Below are 18,200 nucleotides of genomic sequence, written 5' to 3'. Positions count from 1 at the left end.
GAGTTTTCGGAACTTATGTACGAAATATCATTTGATATATATATTTACCAGTTCGCTTTTCGGTGAAGGAAAACATCGTGAGGAAACCGGACTATTCCCAATACGGGCCTAGTTTACCCTCTGGGTTGGAAGGTCAGATGGCAGTCGCTTTCGTAAAAACTAGTGCCCACGCCAATTACTGGGATTAGTTGCCAAGCGGACCCCAGGCTCCCATGAGCCTTGGCAAAATGCCGGGACAACGCGAGGAAGGTGATGTTCCCGCTTATACATAATAAAATGTAAATAGTATAAGCGGTCCTTACTGAAATTGTAGATTGTATAGGTACAAAAAATATAAATTAACACCCGTTATTTACCTAATGCTTAAGTTACTAGTGATTATCAATGTGGAAGCGTACAGGAGGGACCCTCCAGTACTGTGTTGCTTTTTGTACTGTTAAAAAATATACCCACGGTGTATGGTTGTGTTAGCTTACTTCTTGCAGTTGGGCAGCACGAGCTGGCTGGTCTGTTTGGTGGCCTCGACGCAGGCGCGGCGCAGGCGGCGCACGCGCTCGCGCAGCTCCGGGCAGTCGGGCGGCTGCCCGAAGTGGATCAGCAGGTCCCGGAACAACGCCAGCTGCACGTTGATCTCCGTTATTAGCTGTTGAACGTCGAAATTACATAAGTCGTTGTTATGATACCGTCAACTGGGGTGAATAGGGACAAAAATTAAAATGTGACAGACAATTTCTTAATATCTACCCACAAAAAGTGTATTATACCAAATCTACTATTATTTTCAATCGAATAATCTGACAACTGTCCAACCTAGAGCGAAAAGTAGGGCTTATTTGGATTAGTCCTTCCACTGAAAAGCAATTACTCGTAGTAAATATAAATATTCGTACATATAAATATTTAAATAGTTAACATTACATTTTAAACATTGAGCAGCTAAAACACAGTTGAAGACATGTACATTCGTGTCACAATGTCTTCTTCCAAAGTATCAACTCTGTTAATTGAAAAAAAAAATGTTCTTGATAACAAACAGTCAATCTCCTTTCAACTCCCTTACAGGAAGAATTTATATGTACAGGAATACTTTACTATATTTACACATAAAACTAGTTAAAAACTATGTAGGTACCTATTTATCATCTATTATACCTACCTAAATACTGTAATCACGCTCCCTGCGTTATATTATTATATTTATTATATTAATATTATATCATATTATTATATGCCTAATAAATGCTGCTGTTTCAAATTTTATGCCCGAAAAAATTAAGACTTTAAATAACATAGAAGGCGAAAATTTTTAGATAATTTGTACTCGTCTAAAATAGTCATTCTAATTCGTTTTCATTGATCTCTTTTCATTCTAAAACTAATTACAGTAATAAATTAATCAAGCAATCCTAAATTAGGGGATTTGTCAAAAATTTCAAGTCACAAAGTCGTTTGAACACAAATGCTCGTTTTCTCCTGAACCATATGAATACATACATGTGAGATGAACTTTCGATGATAAAACCTACTTTTCCTCATAAACTAATAAAAGGATTTCTTCCGATTCAATTCGTTTCAGAAGATGCCTGCACCCCATTCCGATAACGGGCCTTTTTGAACAAAGAAATCTGACGAAAAGGCGAGTTAATATTAATTCTAATATATTTCTGCCGAAATACCGTATTATAATCCTGCGGGCTCAGCACGGTTCCATTTTTATCGATTATCACTATGCCCGTCACTTTCGCATGGTGATAAACGATAAAAATGCGACCGTGCTACTAGGGCTGCACATGTCTACTCTTTAGATCTTTAATGGCATCTACCGTCATGTTACACCATCCATTTGGTTCTTTCATTACGGAGGTCTGAAAGCTTGAACCGGATCGAGTTTCTCATTTCGGAGTGACCCATGGCAACCATCCGCGTTAGGGTGTCGCTTAGTGATTGCGGTAAGCGTATGCGATTAACATCGATGGGCTGTCAATATTGCTTACGAATAGCATAGGACTTCAGGGGTTTTATTCTATAGGCTTACCTACAGTGTGTAGGCGAGTATTCGCCTGAGTTGATATCTAAATAGGCACAGCTTTTAGGGATCGAGAGTATCTTTCTACTCGTTAACGAAAGTCGAAGAAGAACAATCGCTAAGCAAAGGGTACAGTCTACATGGTTTCCAATCGAACCCGGATTATACACAAGTTAGATAATTTGGTTGGTTCGCTACTTTATGTACCAACAGTTATTTTGATTAGTTAATTGACGCTTGTAACGCATTGGAAACACAGTATAGTTTTACTGTTACTACATATACATTACAATAAAAAATATCCTCACAGTAACGCATAGGTACAAAAAATGCAGTTATAGAAGGTAACTATATCGGCTATTTATCTAAGTTTTATGGTAAGTGATGCCTCTTTGAAAGCCTGCAAGCTAACAAGTGATTGAGTGGTGCTCTCTTTTTAGAACAACGTTGCAGAAACGCGGGCCGTGACTTGAGTTTGCCATCGTCCCCGGACAAAAGAAGTAAAAAGAATACATTTGTAGGGCCACAGTACAGGTGACAGGTCTAAATGCAAACATGCATGGGGCATGGGTTGTTTTTGAATTCACACGAGAAATTGTGTTGCCTCGAATTTTACACTTTTTCTTAAGCTAAGGTAATATAATAACAACTAGCACTCTTATTTGGCTGTCTGGGAAGTTTTGATTAATAGTCTTATGAAATGACACGGCACATACATACCAAGCATAACATCTGAACCAGATGATCGGGCAGCGGGTAGATCCAGGTACAGATATGATGGTCGTATATGTCTACGTGATAAAGAGAGCGTCCATGTCTTTTTATCGCGTTGTGTTAAAATATGACACTTATTTTATCACATGGATAACTCCATCCCAAATTCGCCTACTCGAGTCCATAACAGATAAGTCTGGCATACTTACTTTTTTTTGTTTAGGTTTCGCACACAATATAAAACGTGTAAAATGTACACTTTGAAATCTTTGAATAGTAAATTCATTGCATTACTATTATGTCTTGTAAGAATAAATGTCTAATTTTGTTGTCAATGAAAATTGTGTTAAGGTATTGACGGAGGTATAATTCAGACATAAATCAATTCCGATGGTTAGTGCCGGTAGGCTTGCGGCGCGCTAGAGTAATTAGCAGCCATAGACTGCCTGACCTTAAAGTCTCGCATTAGGAAACATATATTTTGAAAAACTCGCGCTTACCATACATTAGGCACTCTTACGCCGCAAACAACACCACTCAGTTGAATCCCAGCCTACAATGATAGTTGTAGAATCATCTTTGCTGATACAAGTATTTTTAATTTACAAGCAAACAAACGTCAAAGTTGATACAAGTCAAGCGACCGAAATAAGCGGTGGTATTCTCATGCTAAAGTAACACACCGCGAGTCTTACTAGGTACGCGCTTCGTCTAGGGTAGTGATCTGTGTCTGTGGCCTTACGTCACTAATTATCAAACGACCGACCTTTACCAACTTTACAGAGGTTATTCATGTACCTTGCTTAAATCGTAGTAACTGGGTCATACAGCATACCTACATATAATACGTAATAAGGTTCAGTCTCATTTATTTTTTCTGCTCTTGGTAGAAAACCAAATTTTCATTGAAGACGTTACACTCCAAAATGGGCTCCGCTGCCTCCGTTTCGATTTAATGTTTTCATCTTTTGAAAATGGAAGAGGGTTTTAACCTTTTGTACGCCAATGACTGATATATCCACAACGCAGGTTCAACGCCAGAGACCGATTAATCGGTCACAGACCACAGAGCAACATAGATCTACGTGCATATGCATAAAGTTCAACATTTCGGTGACGTGGCGTCAGCGCGACAGCTTTTCTGTTTGACACATGTTTCACACCATCAAAAACAACTAGTCGTGTCATTATATGCGTGCAATAAAAAGGTTTCAGGAAACTTACTTAATGTTAAAGTGGCTAATGGCTATATATGGAATAAGTACTTTATCGTGTACGACGAATAAAACTCGACTTTCCTGCAAGGGGGAAAATTGCTACGAGTATAATGTGCCAAATGGTGTTTTATATCTCGGACGAGGTCCATCTGTATAAAAGTGTGTCCGGCGTCCCGTCGGGTAATGAATGGATCGTTTTATTCCTAACTTCCCCCACAATTTGTTACAAACATCGATATACGTTGCGGCTGCCTCATTAGTCGAGTTTGCTTTATATATGGAGGAACCGTCTTCTCGAATATGCACATCTCATGTAAAAATGATATCGTGATCAAAATTGGAAGTCTACGTGTGTTAATCAGCAGAATAGCTAGTCAAATCACTAAAATAGATAATTATTTTTGTTTAAAAACATGATTATTAAGAGTTAAGAGGCAAATCGAGAAACGGAATTATGAAGTTTGTTAACGACGAATGAAATTGAACGAAAATAATGGACAGACGGATATAAATTCCCCATACCTACGTTACATAAAACGGGCGTATGTAAAAAATAATATCCAATGGGTACTCATAATAACACACGAATCCGAAACAAACGCCCAACCACTTATCACCAAGTCCACCGATTTATCATAGAGCCTCTCAATCCAGAGAGACAGTGCGAAATACGTATTTTTTGTAATAGACGTAACATTCCAATTACTTGCCGAGTTTGGGCGATAAAGCTGAGTCGAAACAGTATACGGAGGCTCTTCCGTTATGCATAGTTGTTGCGGATCTCGGGATCACTTTAAACTGGTCCACCAAAAAAACTCAATTCGGGCGTGTTTAACCAAACGATAGGAATACGCGGTCAGAAGATCAGTCAATTTCAATCGACAAGTCCACTGGTTTTATGCTAGCAAAAATACCGATTGTACAGGACTGATGTATGAGAATCATTTATACGTGTCGGCACAAGGAAATAGGGTCTGTTATATTGTTACGGTTGCCAATTTAATCTGATGAGATGACGTTTCAGTTGTCGTCGAAAAAGAGCTATTAAAGTTAACCTTTTCGACGCCGTGTCAAACACAAACGCTGTCACGCTGACGCCACGTCACCGAAGTGTCAAAACTGAAATTGAACTTTATGCGTATGCACGTAGGTCTATGTTGCTCTGTGGTCTGTGACCGATTAATCGGTCTTTGGCGTTGAACCTACGGTGCGGATATATCGGTCATTGGCGTCCAAAAGGTTAAACAGTGCACAGTGCTGTGTACTTCAAATGCAACGAAAATTTATATCTAACAATGAACGTGCTGTGACCGCAACTTTACTGCCATATAAAACTGAAAAAATAATTGAAAAGGAAATGTTACAATGCACCTTTCCTGTTCAGTTACTGACAATGATAAAATGCTATTATTCGTAAATTGCAAATTCGAAGGACACGTAAACATATCCTGTCACGTAAGTACATTAAAGTCATGAGGAAGTTTATGAGACACTACGCTACATAGTTCTACATCACAGATTACATACTTACTACTCGTACTCACAAGGTAACATACTTTATTTTAAAGAATGTTCCTAGTATTTAGTTTGTTCTCAGAGAAATAATTTCACATTTCAAAAATAGTAAAATTGTTATTACTTCATCCATTATCATACGAAAGCAATGAGATCGAGTCAGTAAAATCGGTTTAAAGCGGCATTTGAAGGCCAATTCGTTTTAACTCAAAATTATTTACATATACAATTGGCCTGTAGTTAAACCAAATTTCCAAGTTAATATTATCATAGTAGGAAGGTGTAAATTGTATATTCGGACTTGAAAGTAACTAAGTAACTTAACCTCTTTCACGGGCGGTAAATACGTATTTTGAGGGTTCCGTAGTCAACTAAGAACCCGTATAGCCTTAACTGTCTGTCTGTCCGAGGCTTTGCTCCTTGATCGTAATGATCGTGTTTAAAAGGCTGCAATTTTTTAGAGTGATGTATCGACTATATTTTGTATATTTTGTCTGTGGTCTTCGATGGTTGTTCGTCGTGAGGATATAAAACCCGCCAATTGCAGCTTACATCTAACAGATGACTGCATAATGATAAAAAAATCCATGTGAACTATGCCTAATAGAATGAGGTAGTTTTCATATTGTGCCTGCGACCTGTTTGCTATTATAAATTGGTTCCATATAGATACTTCATAGTGTTTTTGACTTTCAATCATATTACAACGACATTTTTGTTATCTCACTTCTAAACGTGATTTTAAAATGAAAATTCAACAGTGCCTGACAAGGCATTTAAAAACAGAGAAATAAATTCAACGAAAATTGCGTGAGGTTGGTTTTCCAAAGTACCTCGGTACTCATTATAATTTGCGTGTGTTTAGTTCTCCCTACTTAGTGAGGTACTCCAACCAAAGAGACCTACAAAATAATACTAATTATTATATGCCTTGTCATTTAAGTAAGATACTTAAGTTTTACTGTGGTAATCATAGGTACTTCGTTGCAAATGTGCCAGTAAATATTTTTATTGGCTAGGTAGATAAATTATAAAATAATTAACTCACCAAGTGGCGTATCAGATCAATCAAATAATTTTTGCAAATACTCAAAAGTGAAGTCGGTCATATAATTTTCGATGAATTTATTGGAGGATCAGCCCAAAGCGACATTTTACCAACAGAGAAAAAGAAAAAGAAGAGTATATTCGGTAAACTCAAGCTGATTGGAGGTACCTATGCATATAAATATATGCATAATTACAAACAGTTTTTACTGTTACGCCGCATACCTATTAGTACAACCAGGCGTGTCTCACTCCGCGATTTCGTCGCTTTGCTACAGGTATAGCTAAAAGTACATCCGTTCGGCCCCAATTTTGGGAAAAGCCATAAGCCGCGCGCGGCACTGTCGCCACCTAGCGGCCATATCTGTGCTGATCGTAACAGACGCGTTTTGTTAGAGAGTGAGTCTTCTGTACTTAGTACTGTTATTTATTCTGTGGTACAACTACCACCAGTTTGGCACTGACATATCTAACTTACTTTCTATGCATCTCGCTCGTACTGGCATATTTTATTTTTACGTAAAATAGGAATGTTGTCAAAACCATTACTTTAATTATTTTCGTACAAGGAAAATGTGATATATTTATTCTGTAATAAGATTAACACGTGAGTAGACCGAGAAAAGTAATGTGGTCTACTTTACGGCAGTTTCCTGTGTCGACCATACTAAGAAAAACATTTAACGCATTACATTCATGCAATGGATTACAATGTCCCTTTTCCTGTTTATCCTTCCTGACCTTACTCCACTTTTTCTTCTAAATTTTATGGACGGTTGAATTACTGCTGGGTCAACTACCCCGTTGATTGAGGTAGAGCAAGCAATATTTAATTTATTTTCGGCCTGCCAAGAGCCGGCCAATACAAAAAAAAAACTTGGTGAGCTTTTCGGCCTGTGAATGATTTAGCGATATGTTTTTGTAGCCGGAGATGAATGTTGGGCTTCTGAGACCTAGTTACGTGGCCCTTATTCGATGAATGCTAATGAACTGTTACAATAATAATCTTGTATTATATCTCCCGCCATAATTTAATCGAAAGGGCAATACCATAACTTCGCAGTATTACGTGAACAAATGAACTCAACTTTCTAGAAAATCTATTATGCTAAGTTTGTGATAATAAAAGCACAATGTATTATGTAAATTAAAGGTTAAAACTATGAGTAGGTCGTGGTAATTAGTCTAATAACCTAACTGTCTGTGTAGACTTAATACGTTGTTTTAAACCCAGCGGTTGTTATGTAATAGGGTCCTTAAGTTCATGAGTCCGACCTCGAAATTGTCTCATAATTTTCTGTAACTCGTCGTTTACTGCATACCTTATGTGACACATAGCTACTAGGTGAAAATATTTAGTAAAACGAACAACGTTTACTCATAGTGCCTAATAAATTATAAGTTTTAAGTGAATCCTCCACTAGTAATATAACGAAAGTTGTCAAATTTCACTTGAAAGATCGGGTAAATTTCTGTTATATAGGTATTATACATAGAGATGAAAATGGCGAAAGATTCATGTTGTTTCTTTCGAAACTTTGTATCTTTCCTATAAAATACATGTAACTTTTGAAAAAAACATAACTGACGTTTGTCTAACAAATACAATCATACACGTATAATACCTGTTTTATACTGTGTATTTTACATGTTTATTTAATAATGACGTTCATGTCACATTAACGATTCCAATTTATAAGTATTTCGTCATTATTGATAATTTCAACCTCTTTAGTTAACTGATATCGAAATATAGTCTGAGCGGAATGAAAAGTCACCTGTTTGTATGAGAGCCAATACGTTCCGAGTCACTATTCATAATATAATATAATAATGCGAAAAATACAATGTATTTTACACGTAAAAAACTTAAACTTGCGAAAGATTCAATCGAAGATCCGCAAGGAAAGATACTGTAGTTTATTGAAAAATACATGTATCTTTGAAAGATACATGTATCTTTCATGTAATTTTCATCGCTAATTATACAGGTATTTGTGTAATCGGATCTGAAAAAATATTTATAACTCAGATGTGTACCAATAGCCGTGCTCATCTCACAAATAAATGCTTTCGCTGGTATTAGAACCCACCAGCAGTACCACCAGCTTCGCAGGCAGTGCCACTACCAAGTGGGCTAAAGCGCACGTTAAGTTTTGAATGTCAAATATAAGTTGTATTATACAGTGGAACTTCTGTTTATTAGTACTACGAGTACTAACTATTGTGGTTAGTGAAACTACATGATTGGCACAATAAACGACAACAACCTACTGTTATAAATTAGCAATGCAGTCAGTGCGGATATTATTTGAACAATACAGGATTTAAGCTTAATACCTACGTCATTTATTAAGTATACGTTATGGTCAAATATGTTTATTATTATGTATGTTTGCATTTTTATGTAAATAACTGTTCTATTAAAGAGCTTAATTACGAGTATGTAACGCACGATACGGGTATAAATAATGGGAACGTTCATGACATTTTATCGCGTTAAATGGGGTCTTCATAGAACACCCCGCAGGTGCCGTTTACAGTGAAAAACTATACAAGATTTATCAAATGATTCGGTCCAGCGCAAGTCGGAATCGAACGCCGAGGGTTCCTGTAAATGGAGGTCCAAATAATATCTTTGAAATAAGGCAGAAATATAAAGCACTCATACCTATATGCCATCAGCAGTCAATCAAAAGTTCGGCTAGCAAATCTCCGTAGTCCCGAATTATACCTTTCTTTCATGTAAAATTGGGCCCAACTTTATATTGGTAAGTCAATTTCAATTCTCTCGTACCTTAGGTAAACGTATTATTGCAAAAGTTAATACGTCGAAGCTCGCGGTGTCTGGAGGTTATAAAGAATCCGAAGGCCGTAAATCTTCTGTTGACTATTTGAAAATTTAAGGCTCCCAAGTGAAGCGCAATGCCAAGTGGCAATGCCATGTTAGCAAGATGAAGGTTCCTATTGCTTACCGCCAAGCTTGACAGTTGAAATGTTCCCTAACATGATTATTAATAGGTGGGCACTTAGTGAAATTAATATTTGATCTTTGCATAGGTATTAAATCGATTTTCGTCTCTTGGGTAGAAACATGTGGCATTAATCACTAAATGTACTGCCGGGTCCTTTGATATTAATGTATCCTTTAAAGTAATATGCCCAAATTGTTTATACATGTAGGTTAATATTATTTTATCCACTGTCATTACAATTTTCAGAACGTAGCAGTGGAATGACATCTCGCTTGAATATGGAGCAACACAACTGTGGAAATACAGAAGTTCTCGGCCATAATAATAGTAGTGTGTTAGTAAGTAGTTAGTACTACTTTGTACGTGTATGCAGTCCTGCTGGCCCGTATGAGTGTGTTCCTCATAATGGAAGAGTTTGCCAGGGTTCACAAGCATGCACCGAGTTGACGATGAGAAACCTGAATTTGTTATGATATTTCTGAATATAGTTTATTCAGTATAGCGTATTCATACGCCAGTTTTCCAGCATTGGGGTATTAAAAAGATAAATGTAAGCATCTAAAATGTAAAAACTGCAGCGGTAACACGAGCGTTCTCCACAGACTCGACGCGCATGAACCTCTATCACCGGGCCTCGGGAGAAATCTTGGCATTTCCAGGTAAATAATTAATTCTTTTTACTACCTTTTCTGCAATTATCCGCAAATATATACAAGTATACGAGTACCTACATATGTATGTAGTTCGAGTTATCTTGGCTAACAAACTTTTGTTGCTAGCAGTTACCAAGTAATTGCTATTCAATGAAATAACTAAATAGTTTCTTATTCTTATTCTTATAAGCAGTTTGCACATCTATATGCTTAGGCTATCATAGACGATTTATATACATAAACAGCATATATATTTAGAAAAAGTGCATCAAACACGTAAGTATCAGACTGCTTACGCAAGCTGAGCAGAGATGTAATTAAAATTCACTAGCTACTTTGCACGGGCAAATGCATGCCAAAAGGGAATTGCATAGCGAGATATATGCGCTCCGCGTCGCGCCGCTCGTCGAGACGGACGTCGGAGTTTAATTTATAATTGCCTTTTCTTTAAGCCCCGCCAACTCCGGAAAATGCCAAGTTAACATTGCACAATGAAAAACATCGGAAATAAGTACAATTTATATTTTCTCTGGGACTTATTAACCTTTAGCCGAATCATTTGTAAAATACGACGTTTTTAACTGAACATTTTAGATATATATTACATTTAATATAATATTATCGATATTAAACTTTCGTGAGACATATTTTAAACTATTTATACGACAACGGTTTCACTCACTCGAGCCTGAGGATGGACCCCCGAAGGGCCCGAAACATGTCGCCAATAGCGACTAAAAATTCAAGTGAGTGAAACCGTTGTCGTATAAATAGTTTAATATAATATCATAAAGATAAAGATAGTTTATTATTCAAGTAGGCATATTACAATGCGGTTATGAACGTCAAATAAAGCTACACCTAATATAATAATAAAACTAGCCAAATATTGTTATTTGGCTATATATGTTATGTTGTCAGTCAGAACGAGTCATACGTTATCAGCTAACACATCTATGTATTGAGTTTGCACGTGTATCAAATGACTCAACGGGTAATAGATATCTAAACAAAGGAAAATATTATACAGCTACCAGCTTGTATCAGAAATAAAATTTTAGACAGTCACTTTTTAGACCTAAAGTGTCCTAAACTCATTTTGTGAATGTATTTTATTTTAGCTACAGGTAATCCGAGCAAGTCAAATAATATCAAAGTACTTATTAACTTGAATCGGACTTAATCTGCACCTGAAGTGCAACAACAATACAATACAATCCCTAGCGGACTTATAGCATTGTTCGCTCCCTCTATTTGTTAAATGCGCAGATACACTTTAGACCAGTGGTTCCTAACCTTTTCAGTCCGGTCACCCCTATGACTAACTAGGGAACCTGATTTTACCCCTCCTCCCAATGGTAATAAAAAATAAAACGTGTACGTTTGCTGTATTGTTATATTAGGTTAGCTTATTACCCCCGTAAAATAGCAATTTTACCCCCAAAGGGGTAATTACCCCCAGGTTAGGAACCACTGCTTTAGACAGTCTCTTGCCACAATGCAATCCCTAGCTTAGATTGCAGAAAATGGGACCTATTCCCGACGATTACTTACCTTTTAATACAAAAATTAAATTAATAATTTTAATAGAGAATTCCATTAGGCATTAAGTCCGCCATTTGTAAATTATTCTTATGTTTTGTGCAATAAAGTTTAAATAAATAAATAAAAATCTTAAAAGCTGCGCAAATTAGAACCGTTAAGTACATTAGGCATCACTACAGTGTATAAAACAAAGTCGCTTCCCGTTTTCTGTCTGTCCCTATGTATGCTTAGAATGCTTTTTAAAACTACGCAACGGATTTTGATGCGGTTTATTTTTAACAGATAGAGTGATTCAAGAGGAAGTTTTATGTATATTTGTTTTAGTCGTGCAAAGCCGGGGCCGGTCGCTAGTACAACAGATAAGTATGCAATGAGACAACTATCCAATATTGACAACTTCGCATCCCAATGTAGATCCAAACATGATTAATAATTTTATTAGTATTAATAATGAGAGTAAATAAGTGCGATTGCAGAGGCAGTTTTAAGCCTTGGGGGACTTTGTTCGCTGACATAATGTTTTTGATAAATAAATGAAAAAAAAAAAAAACATTACAACAATTTCTTTTTACAAAATCACGACATAATGGCAAATGTTTTTGAGCACTGGAATAAAATGCAACATGTAGTGTAGGTGTTTGTATGAAAGTCAAGTCAAATCATCATATCCTAGTTCTGATACTTCTGATCTTACACTTTGACTACAGGTATGTTCTGACTAAACATTTCCCTTTTTAGGGTTCCGTAGCCAAATGGCAAAAAACGGAACCCTTATAGATTCGTCATGTCTGTCTGTCTGTCTGTCTGTCCGTCTGTCCGTCTGTCCGTCTGTCCGTCCGTATGTCACAGCCACTTTTTTCCGAAACTATAAGAACTATACTGTTGAAACTTGGTAAGTAGATGTATTCTGTGAACCGCATTAAGATTTTTACACAAAAATAGAAAAAAAAATTTTTTTTTGGGGGTTACCCATACTTAGAACTGAAACTCAAAAAAATTTTTTTCATCAAACCCATGCGTGTGGGGTATCTATGGATAGGTCTTCAAAAATGATATTGAGGTTTCTAATATCATTTTTTTCTAAACCGAATAGTTTGCGCGAGAGACACTTCCAAAGTGGTAAAATGTGTGTCCCCCCCCCCCTGTAACTTCTAAAATAAGAGAATGATAAAACTAAAAAAAATATATGATGTATTACCATGCAAACTTCCACCGAAAATTGGTTTGAACAAGATCTAGTAAGTAGTTTTTTTTAATACGTCATAAATCCCCTAAATACGGAACCCTTCATGGGCGAGACCGACTCGCACTTGGCCGCTTTTTAGGGTTCCGTAGCCAAATGGCAAAAAACGGAACCCTTATAGATTCGTCATGTCTGTCTGTCTGTCCGTCTGTCTGTCCGTCCGTATGTCACAGCCACTTTTCTCCGAAACTATAAGAACTATACTGTTGAAACTTGGTAAGTAGATGTATTCTGTGAACCGCATTAAGATTTTCACAAAAAAAAAAAAAAACAATAAATTTATGGGGTTCCCCATACTTCGAACTGAAACTCGAAAATTTTTTTTTCATTAAACCCATACGTGTGGGGTATCTATGGATAGGTCTTCAAAAATGATATTGAGGTTTCTAATATCATTTTTTTCTAAACTGAATAGTTTGCGCGAGAGACACTTCCAAAGTGGTAAAATGTGTGTAACTTCCCCCCCTGTAACTTCTAAAATAAGAGAATGATAAAACTTTAAAAAATATATGATGTACATTACCATGTAAACTTCCACCGAAAATTGGTTTGAACGAGATCTAGGAAGTAGTTTTTTTTATACGTCAATTATCGCCTTGGGGCATTATCTTTGAAAAGGGACCTTATTGTCGATGGCGCTTACGCCGCACAGCGTCGCGCGGCATTGTATTCGTAGCGGAGCATCGTTAATAATGGCGTAAGCGCCATCGACAATAAGATAAGGTCCCTTTTCATAGATAACGTCACATTTTACAAACTCACGGAGGGTTCTGTACTCCGACTCATGGTAGGTGGACAACGTCCACATACCACGTATTAGACATATCACTACAAGTAGACTGTTCAGTTCTTTATGAACTCACCGAGGGCACGGAAGGCCCCGACTCGTGGTAGGTGGAGAACGTCCGGATCGTCCCCGCCATGCCGTCGTCGCTTGCCTACATGCCGCACGCCATACATATCACCAATGATCGGAATAGGTAGTGCCATTTGGGGTCAATGACCTCAAACATTGTACTTAACATGGATAAGACTCGGGATTCCAAGACTCTTATTTTTTCACAAAAATATTTCTTGGCATGTCTTTAATTGGCTACTTTCCTAGTAGTCAAATCAGCTTCTTTTTTAGAACTGTCAAAACGATTTTCTAGAAAGAAAGAGAAGAAAGAAAACGTGTGTAGTGACGTCACGGTCAACTCACCTACATTTTATATCCAATTTATTAAATAGAAATAGTATTTAAAAATAACTGCTAGCTATGTTTTTCTAATAAATATCTGGTGCTTTATTTCGTGCACGGTGTGAAATAATTTATTTTAAGTAGGCGAAAGTGCCCAATTGAAGTAGGTAATATGAAATCCCGGGGTGAAAAGGTATATCCATACTAAGCTTACGCACCGAAGTCCCGTGAAATGGCACTACTAATTCCGATCACTGCATATCACCATACACTGTTTAGTTCTATAAACTTCACATTTAACACTCCGAGTTCCATTTTTTTTCAATTGTTCTATATAAAAAAAAAAAAAACAAAAAAGTATTAAGAGGGTTTATATGAACCAAATAGTAAAATATAGTTGAGGTACAGTACAGTCAGGGTATTAAATATCAACACGAACATAAGTGTCATAAATATGTAGGTACACACTAGCTTAAAGTTTGACCACATATTTCTGGCACGTTGTCCGTGTCAATATTTAATACCTTTACTGTACCGATTTTATTGATAGGTTTACTTTTTACTTTTTAGTTTTACTTTAAATAGGTAGGTATCTACTTTTGGCATCTATTTTACGAGTATCGACTATGAGGTCAATATTTTAACCTATGCACTATCTTTGTGAAATAGTTTCTGTTCGTGGTCCATTACGCTTTTGGCTGTAAAAAGCTACCTTTAAGTTTTTTTTATAAGAAATACTATGTTAGATTTACAATTCAAGTATAATAACAGACGGAAAATACCTATTTACCTACTGCTTTTTCTTATATTTATGAATTTAATTGTATTATATTAAAGTGTTCTTCTGAAGGGTTACGAAATATTTTGAATAAAAGTTTCCCTGACGATATTGCGGCTAATTGGGTGACATCGTGGGTAAGAGCCGTACTGCCGAGCTCAAAAAGTTTGTATTTGTATGTTACTAGCTTTTGCCCGCGGCTTCGCACGCGCAGGAGAGTTTTTTTAATTTTGGACCCCCATTTCACCCCTTTAGGGGATGAATTTTGAAAAATCCTTTCTTAGTGGACCCCTAGACCTTATAAGGAACCTACTTGCCAAATTTGGACTTTCTAGTCCCAGCGGTTTGGGCTGTGCGTTGATTTAAGTCAGTCAGGTCTTTCACGTTTATATATATGTCACCGTAAAATTGTAAACACTCGTCATATTATAATCTCGCTAGTTACATTATAAACTGACGGTAGGGAGATTATAATCTAACCTAACCTAACCTACGTTAGATTATAAACTAACGGGTTCACAATCTTACGGTGTCATATATAGATAACACTGCTGACATTGCTCCCTTCTACACTGGATGTAGTTTAGGCATCTCAGCCAACAAAACCACTCGAACATATCACGCTCGCTAAAATCACCTGTAGGAACGGACCCTAATTGAGGTTATGTGTCAAAATAAATTGGCACAGAAAATATATTTTGCACTATATTTGCAATTTACATAATAAAGCAGTCCTAACTGCTTGCGGATCAATAGATACCTACCTATCAAGTTCAGCAATATTGAGTAGGTGCTTAACCCTTATTTTGGCATTGTAACACCCGTGATACATACCCGTGAACTTTAAAAAATCTAGCAGGTTAACTTTATTACCTAACGAAATAATTCTGCAATAAATATGTCGAGCTACCCTCCTTTATTATAGAAAAAACCGGCCAAGTGCGAGTCGGATCGCGCACGGAGGGTTCCGCACCATCAAACCAGCAAAACAAGCAAAAAAACGGTCACCCATCCAAGTACTGACCCCGCCCGACGTTGCTTAACTTCGCTCAAAAATCACGTTTGTTGTATGGGAGCTCCACTTAAATCTTTATTTTATTCTGTTTTTAGTATTTGTTGTTATAGCGGCAACAGAAATACATCATCTGTGAAAATTTCAACTGTCTAGCTATCACGGTTCGTGACGACGCCTGGTGACGGAACCCTAAAAAAATAATGGACACAAGTGTCTTTGTAAATTAATTAGTTATAATCAACAAGGCGCCGCGGAAACAACTAATTTCGTTTCGTATTGGAAATTTTGCACTTATTTCTTAGATTAATATGTATTTTCCCATAATCTACATTTTGATGCATTAAATATTTCCATTGCGGTCGAATTTTAAAACATTTAATACACAGAATCTTACATGAAACTGTTATGTATTATATTTGATACATTGCCAAGAACTCAGAGATGTACATGTCAAAAGGATTGTATTACATTTAATACATTGCCAAGTTGTCATCAAAATAGGTTTTCATGTTTTTTAAATATTTTTTATATTTGTGGGGTTACAAAACATGTTTCAAATATGTTATATTAGTTGTCGTATTATTTAGTTACTGAACTTTGATTTTTTTAAAGTACTAGATGTTTTTTAACTGTATATTCGTACGCTGTAGCATTATTGCTACGCCGTAGCTCGTAGCGCGGAAAATTTTGTGTATGCCCAAAAATGCCCTCTAAGTAAAAACATTTTTTTTTTACTATTATTTATTTGTTTACTGTTCCTATTTTAGACTACTTTTTGTTGACGAGTTTTTTGAAACTTTACGGGATCAAATTTTTCTTCCATGTGATCAGGTATTCGTGGATATAATTGAATTTTACAGGTTTAATAGTCATCTGATGCTTTAGATTGCGTTTAATAAGCAATAAATGATTATTTCTGTTGCACTACATGTTTTATTTTTATTATAATCCAAGTGTTTCTTCTAAAAAGTAGGTATCTGGTTTGTCGAGGGACTGGCATTGTATCAAATATGATACATTTGATTTTCCGAAACTGGAAAACCTTGGATTTTTTTCCTTATTTTTTTGTAGTCTAGAATGCTCAATAGGTGACCAAAAACTAAAAAAATATTAATATTTAAGATATTTATTTTGAGCCTTGCCAAGATACGGGTTAAAGAAGTTGTACCTCAAAAATAAATGGTAATTCTGCAAATGACAAAATAAGTCTGGTCCTCTAGCGTCCCCCTATCCTAATATCAGTACAAGTACTAATTACCTCAATCATTATTAAATCAAACAGAGTTGCTTTTGTTTTATTTCGAGTGATTTCAAAACAACGAAATTCAATTCTTATTCCTAATACCATTGTTTCTTTGACGGCCAATTTTTCTATTAGATATTATGGGCAAAAAAACAGAAAGAAGTAAATTTCTTTAACCACATGCATGGCATCGAATACAGATGTGCAAGTTGCGGAAAGTTTCCATAAAATTCTATAAATTCTCGGAAATTTCATGAAACTGTCACTAGGAATTATGGGAAATTTAAATTTAAAATTGGAAAGTTTCAATTCTCATACAAAAATGTAAGAAATTTTCCGAATTTTTCCTACGTTAAATTTCCGAAACATTTCGCAATTTTGGAAAGTTTCCTTAGGCACATCAGTAGCATCGAATGTGTTTGCTCTCCACCACGTATAATAATGCCCATAAAATCGATTGGAAAATCTGTTAGAATACGGCAAAACCTGCTATTTGTAGTAGGACACTAGACTAGGTGTAATAAGAGTGCGCCTTCTGTGTAAATATACTAATTTAGATCTGTAGGTGGCGTGAGAACGTGTGGCTAGCTGCTATTAGAATCGCGCGGAAATGGGGACAATTAAATTAATTCTCTGACTTCAAAGGCGCGTAACCTCTGCAAATTGTGACTAAACTGATGATATTAATATTATTTTAATTAAAAGTTGCCTGGATAGCACGGTATACATTATTGATGTACTTTATCATTTGGTGTTTAGCAAGGATCAGAGATAAAAAATATAAGAGTCCAACAATAAAGACTGCTGTGCTAGCCCTACTATCTACTATCTAATAATAATAAGGAAATATGTATAAGGACGTCAAATGAAGTAGGTAACATTATATTCTCTGACATATTGTAAGTTGTAAAAATTCCACTTATATCTTTTTAGCTTGAGAAGCAATGACTCTTTTTGGTTCATTGTTTGTAAAGTGGCAATCAGGGGCGTATTTTGAAATTTGGCGCCCCGGGCCAATACGTTTCGCCGCCCCAGAAGTCAAGGAAGAA

The 18,200-nt window shown here is 36.3% G+C and overlaps 1 protein-coding gene across 2 annotated transcripts in view; it reads right to left on the bottom strand.

Moving 5' to 3' along the window:
* LOC134647244 (uncharacterized) overlaps window positions 1-18,200 on the bottom strand; it is a 94,951-nt gene that overhangs the window by 9,871 nt on the left and 66,880 nt on the right. Inside the window, exons 2-4 of one of the 2 annotated variants that reach the window (XM_063501515.1) lie at window positions 14,372-14,445; window positions 13,799-13,891; window positions 477-643 (exon numbers count right to left, since the gene is read on the bottom strand). In XM_063501515.1, the coding sequence (XP_063357585.1) occupies window positions 477-643; window positions 13,799-13,858 (227 nt within the window). In that variant the 5' untranslated portion in view covers window positions 13,859-13,891; window positions 14,372-14,445. The remainder of the gene's footprint in view (window positions 1-476; window positions 644-13,798; window positions 13,892-14,371; window positions 14,446-18,200) is intronic. The other variant, XM_063501514.1, reaches the window with a different exon arrangement.

This window comes from Cydia amplana, chromosome 4 (genome assembly GCF_948474715.1).
Source record: "Cydia amplana chromosome 4, ilCydAmpl1.1, whole genome shotgun sequence".
Lineage (NCBI taxonomy): Eukaryota > Metazoa > Arthropoda > Insecta > Lepidoptera > Tortricidae > Cydia > Cydia amplana.
The sequence above is the reverse complement of the archived record's forward strand: the minus strand, read 5'-3'. Positions and strand labels throughout refer to the sequence as shown.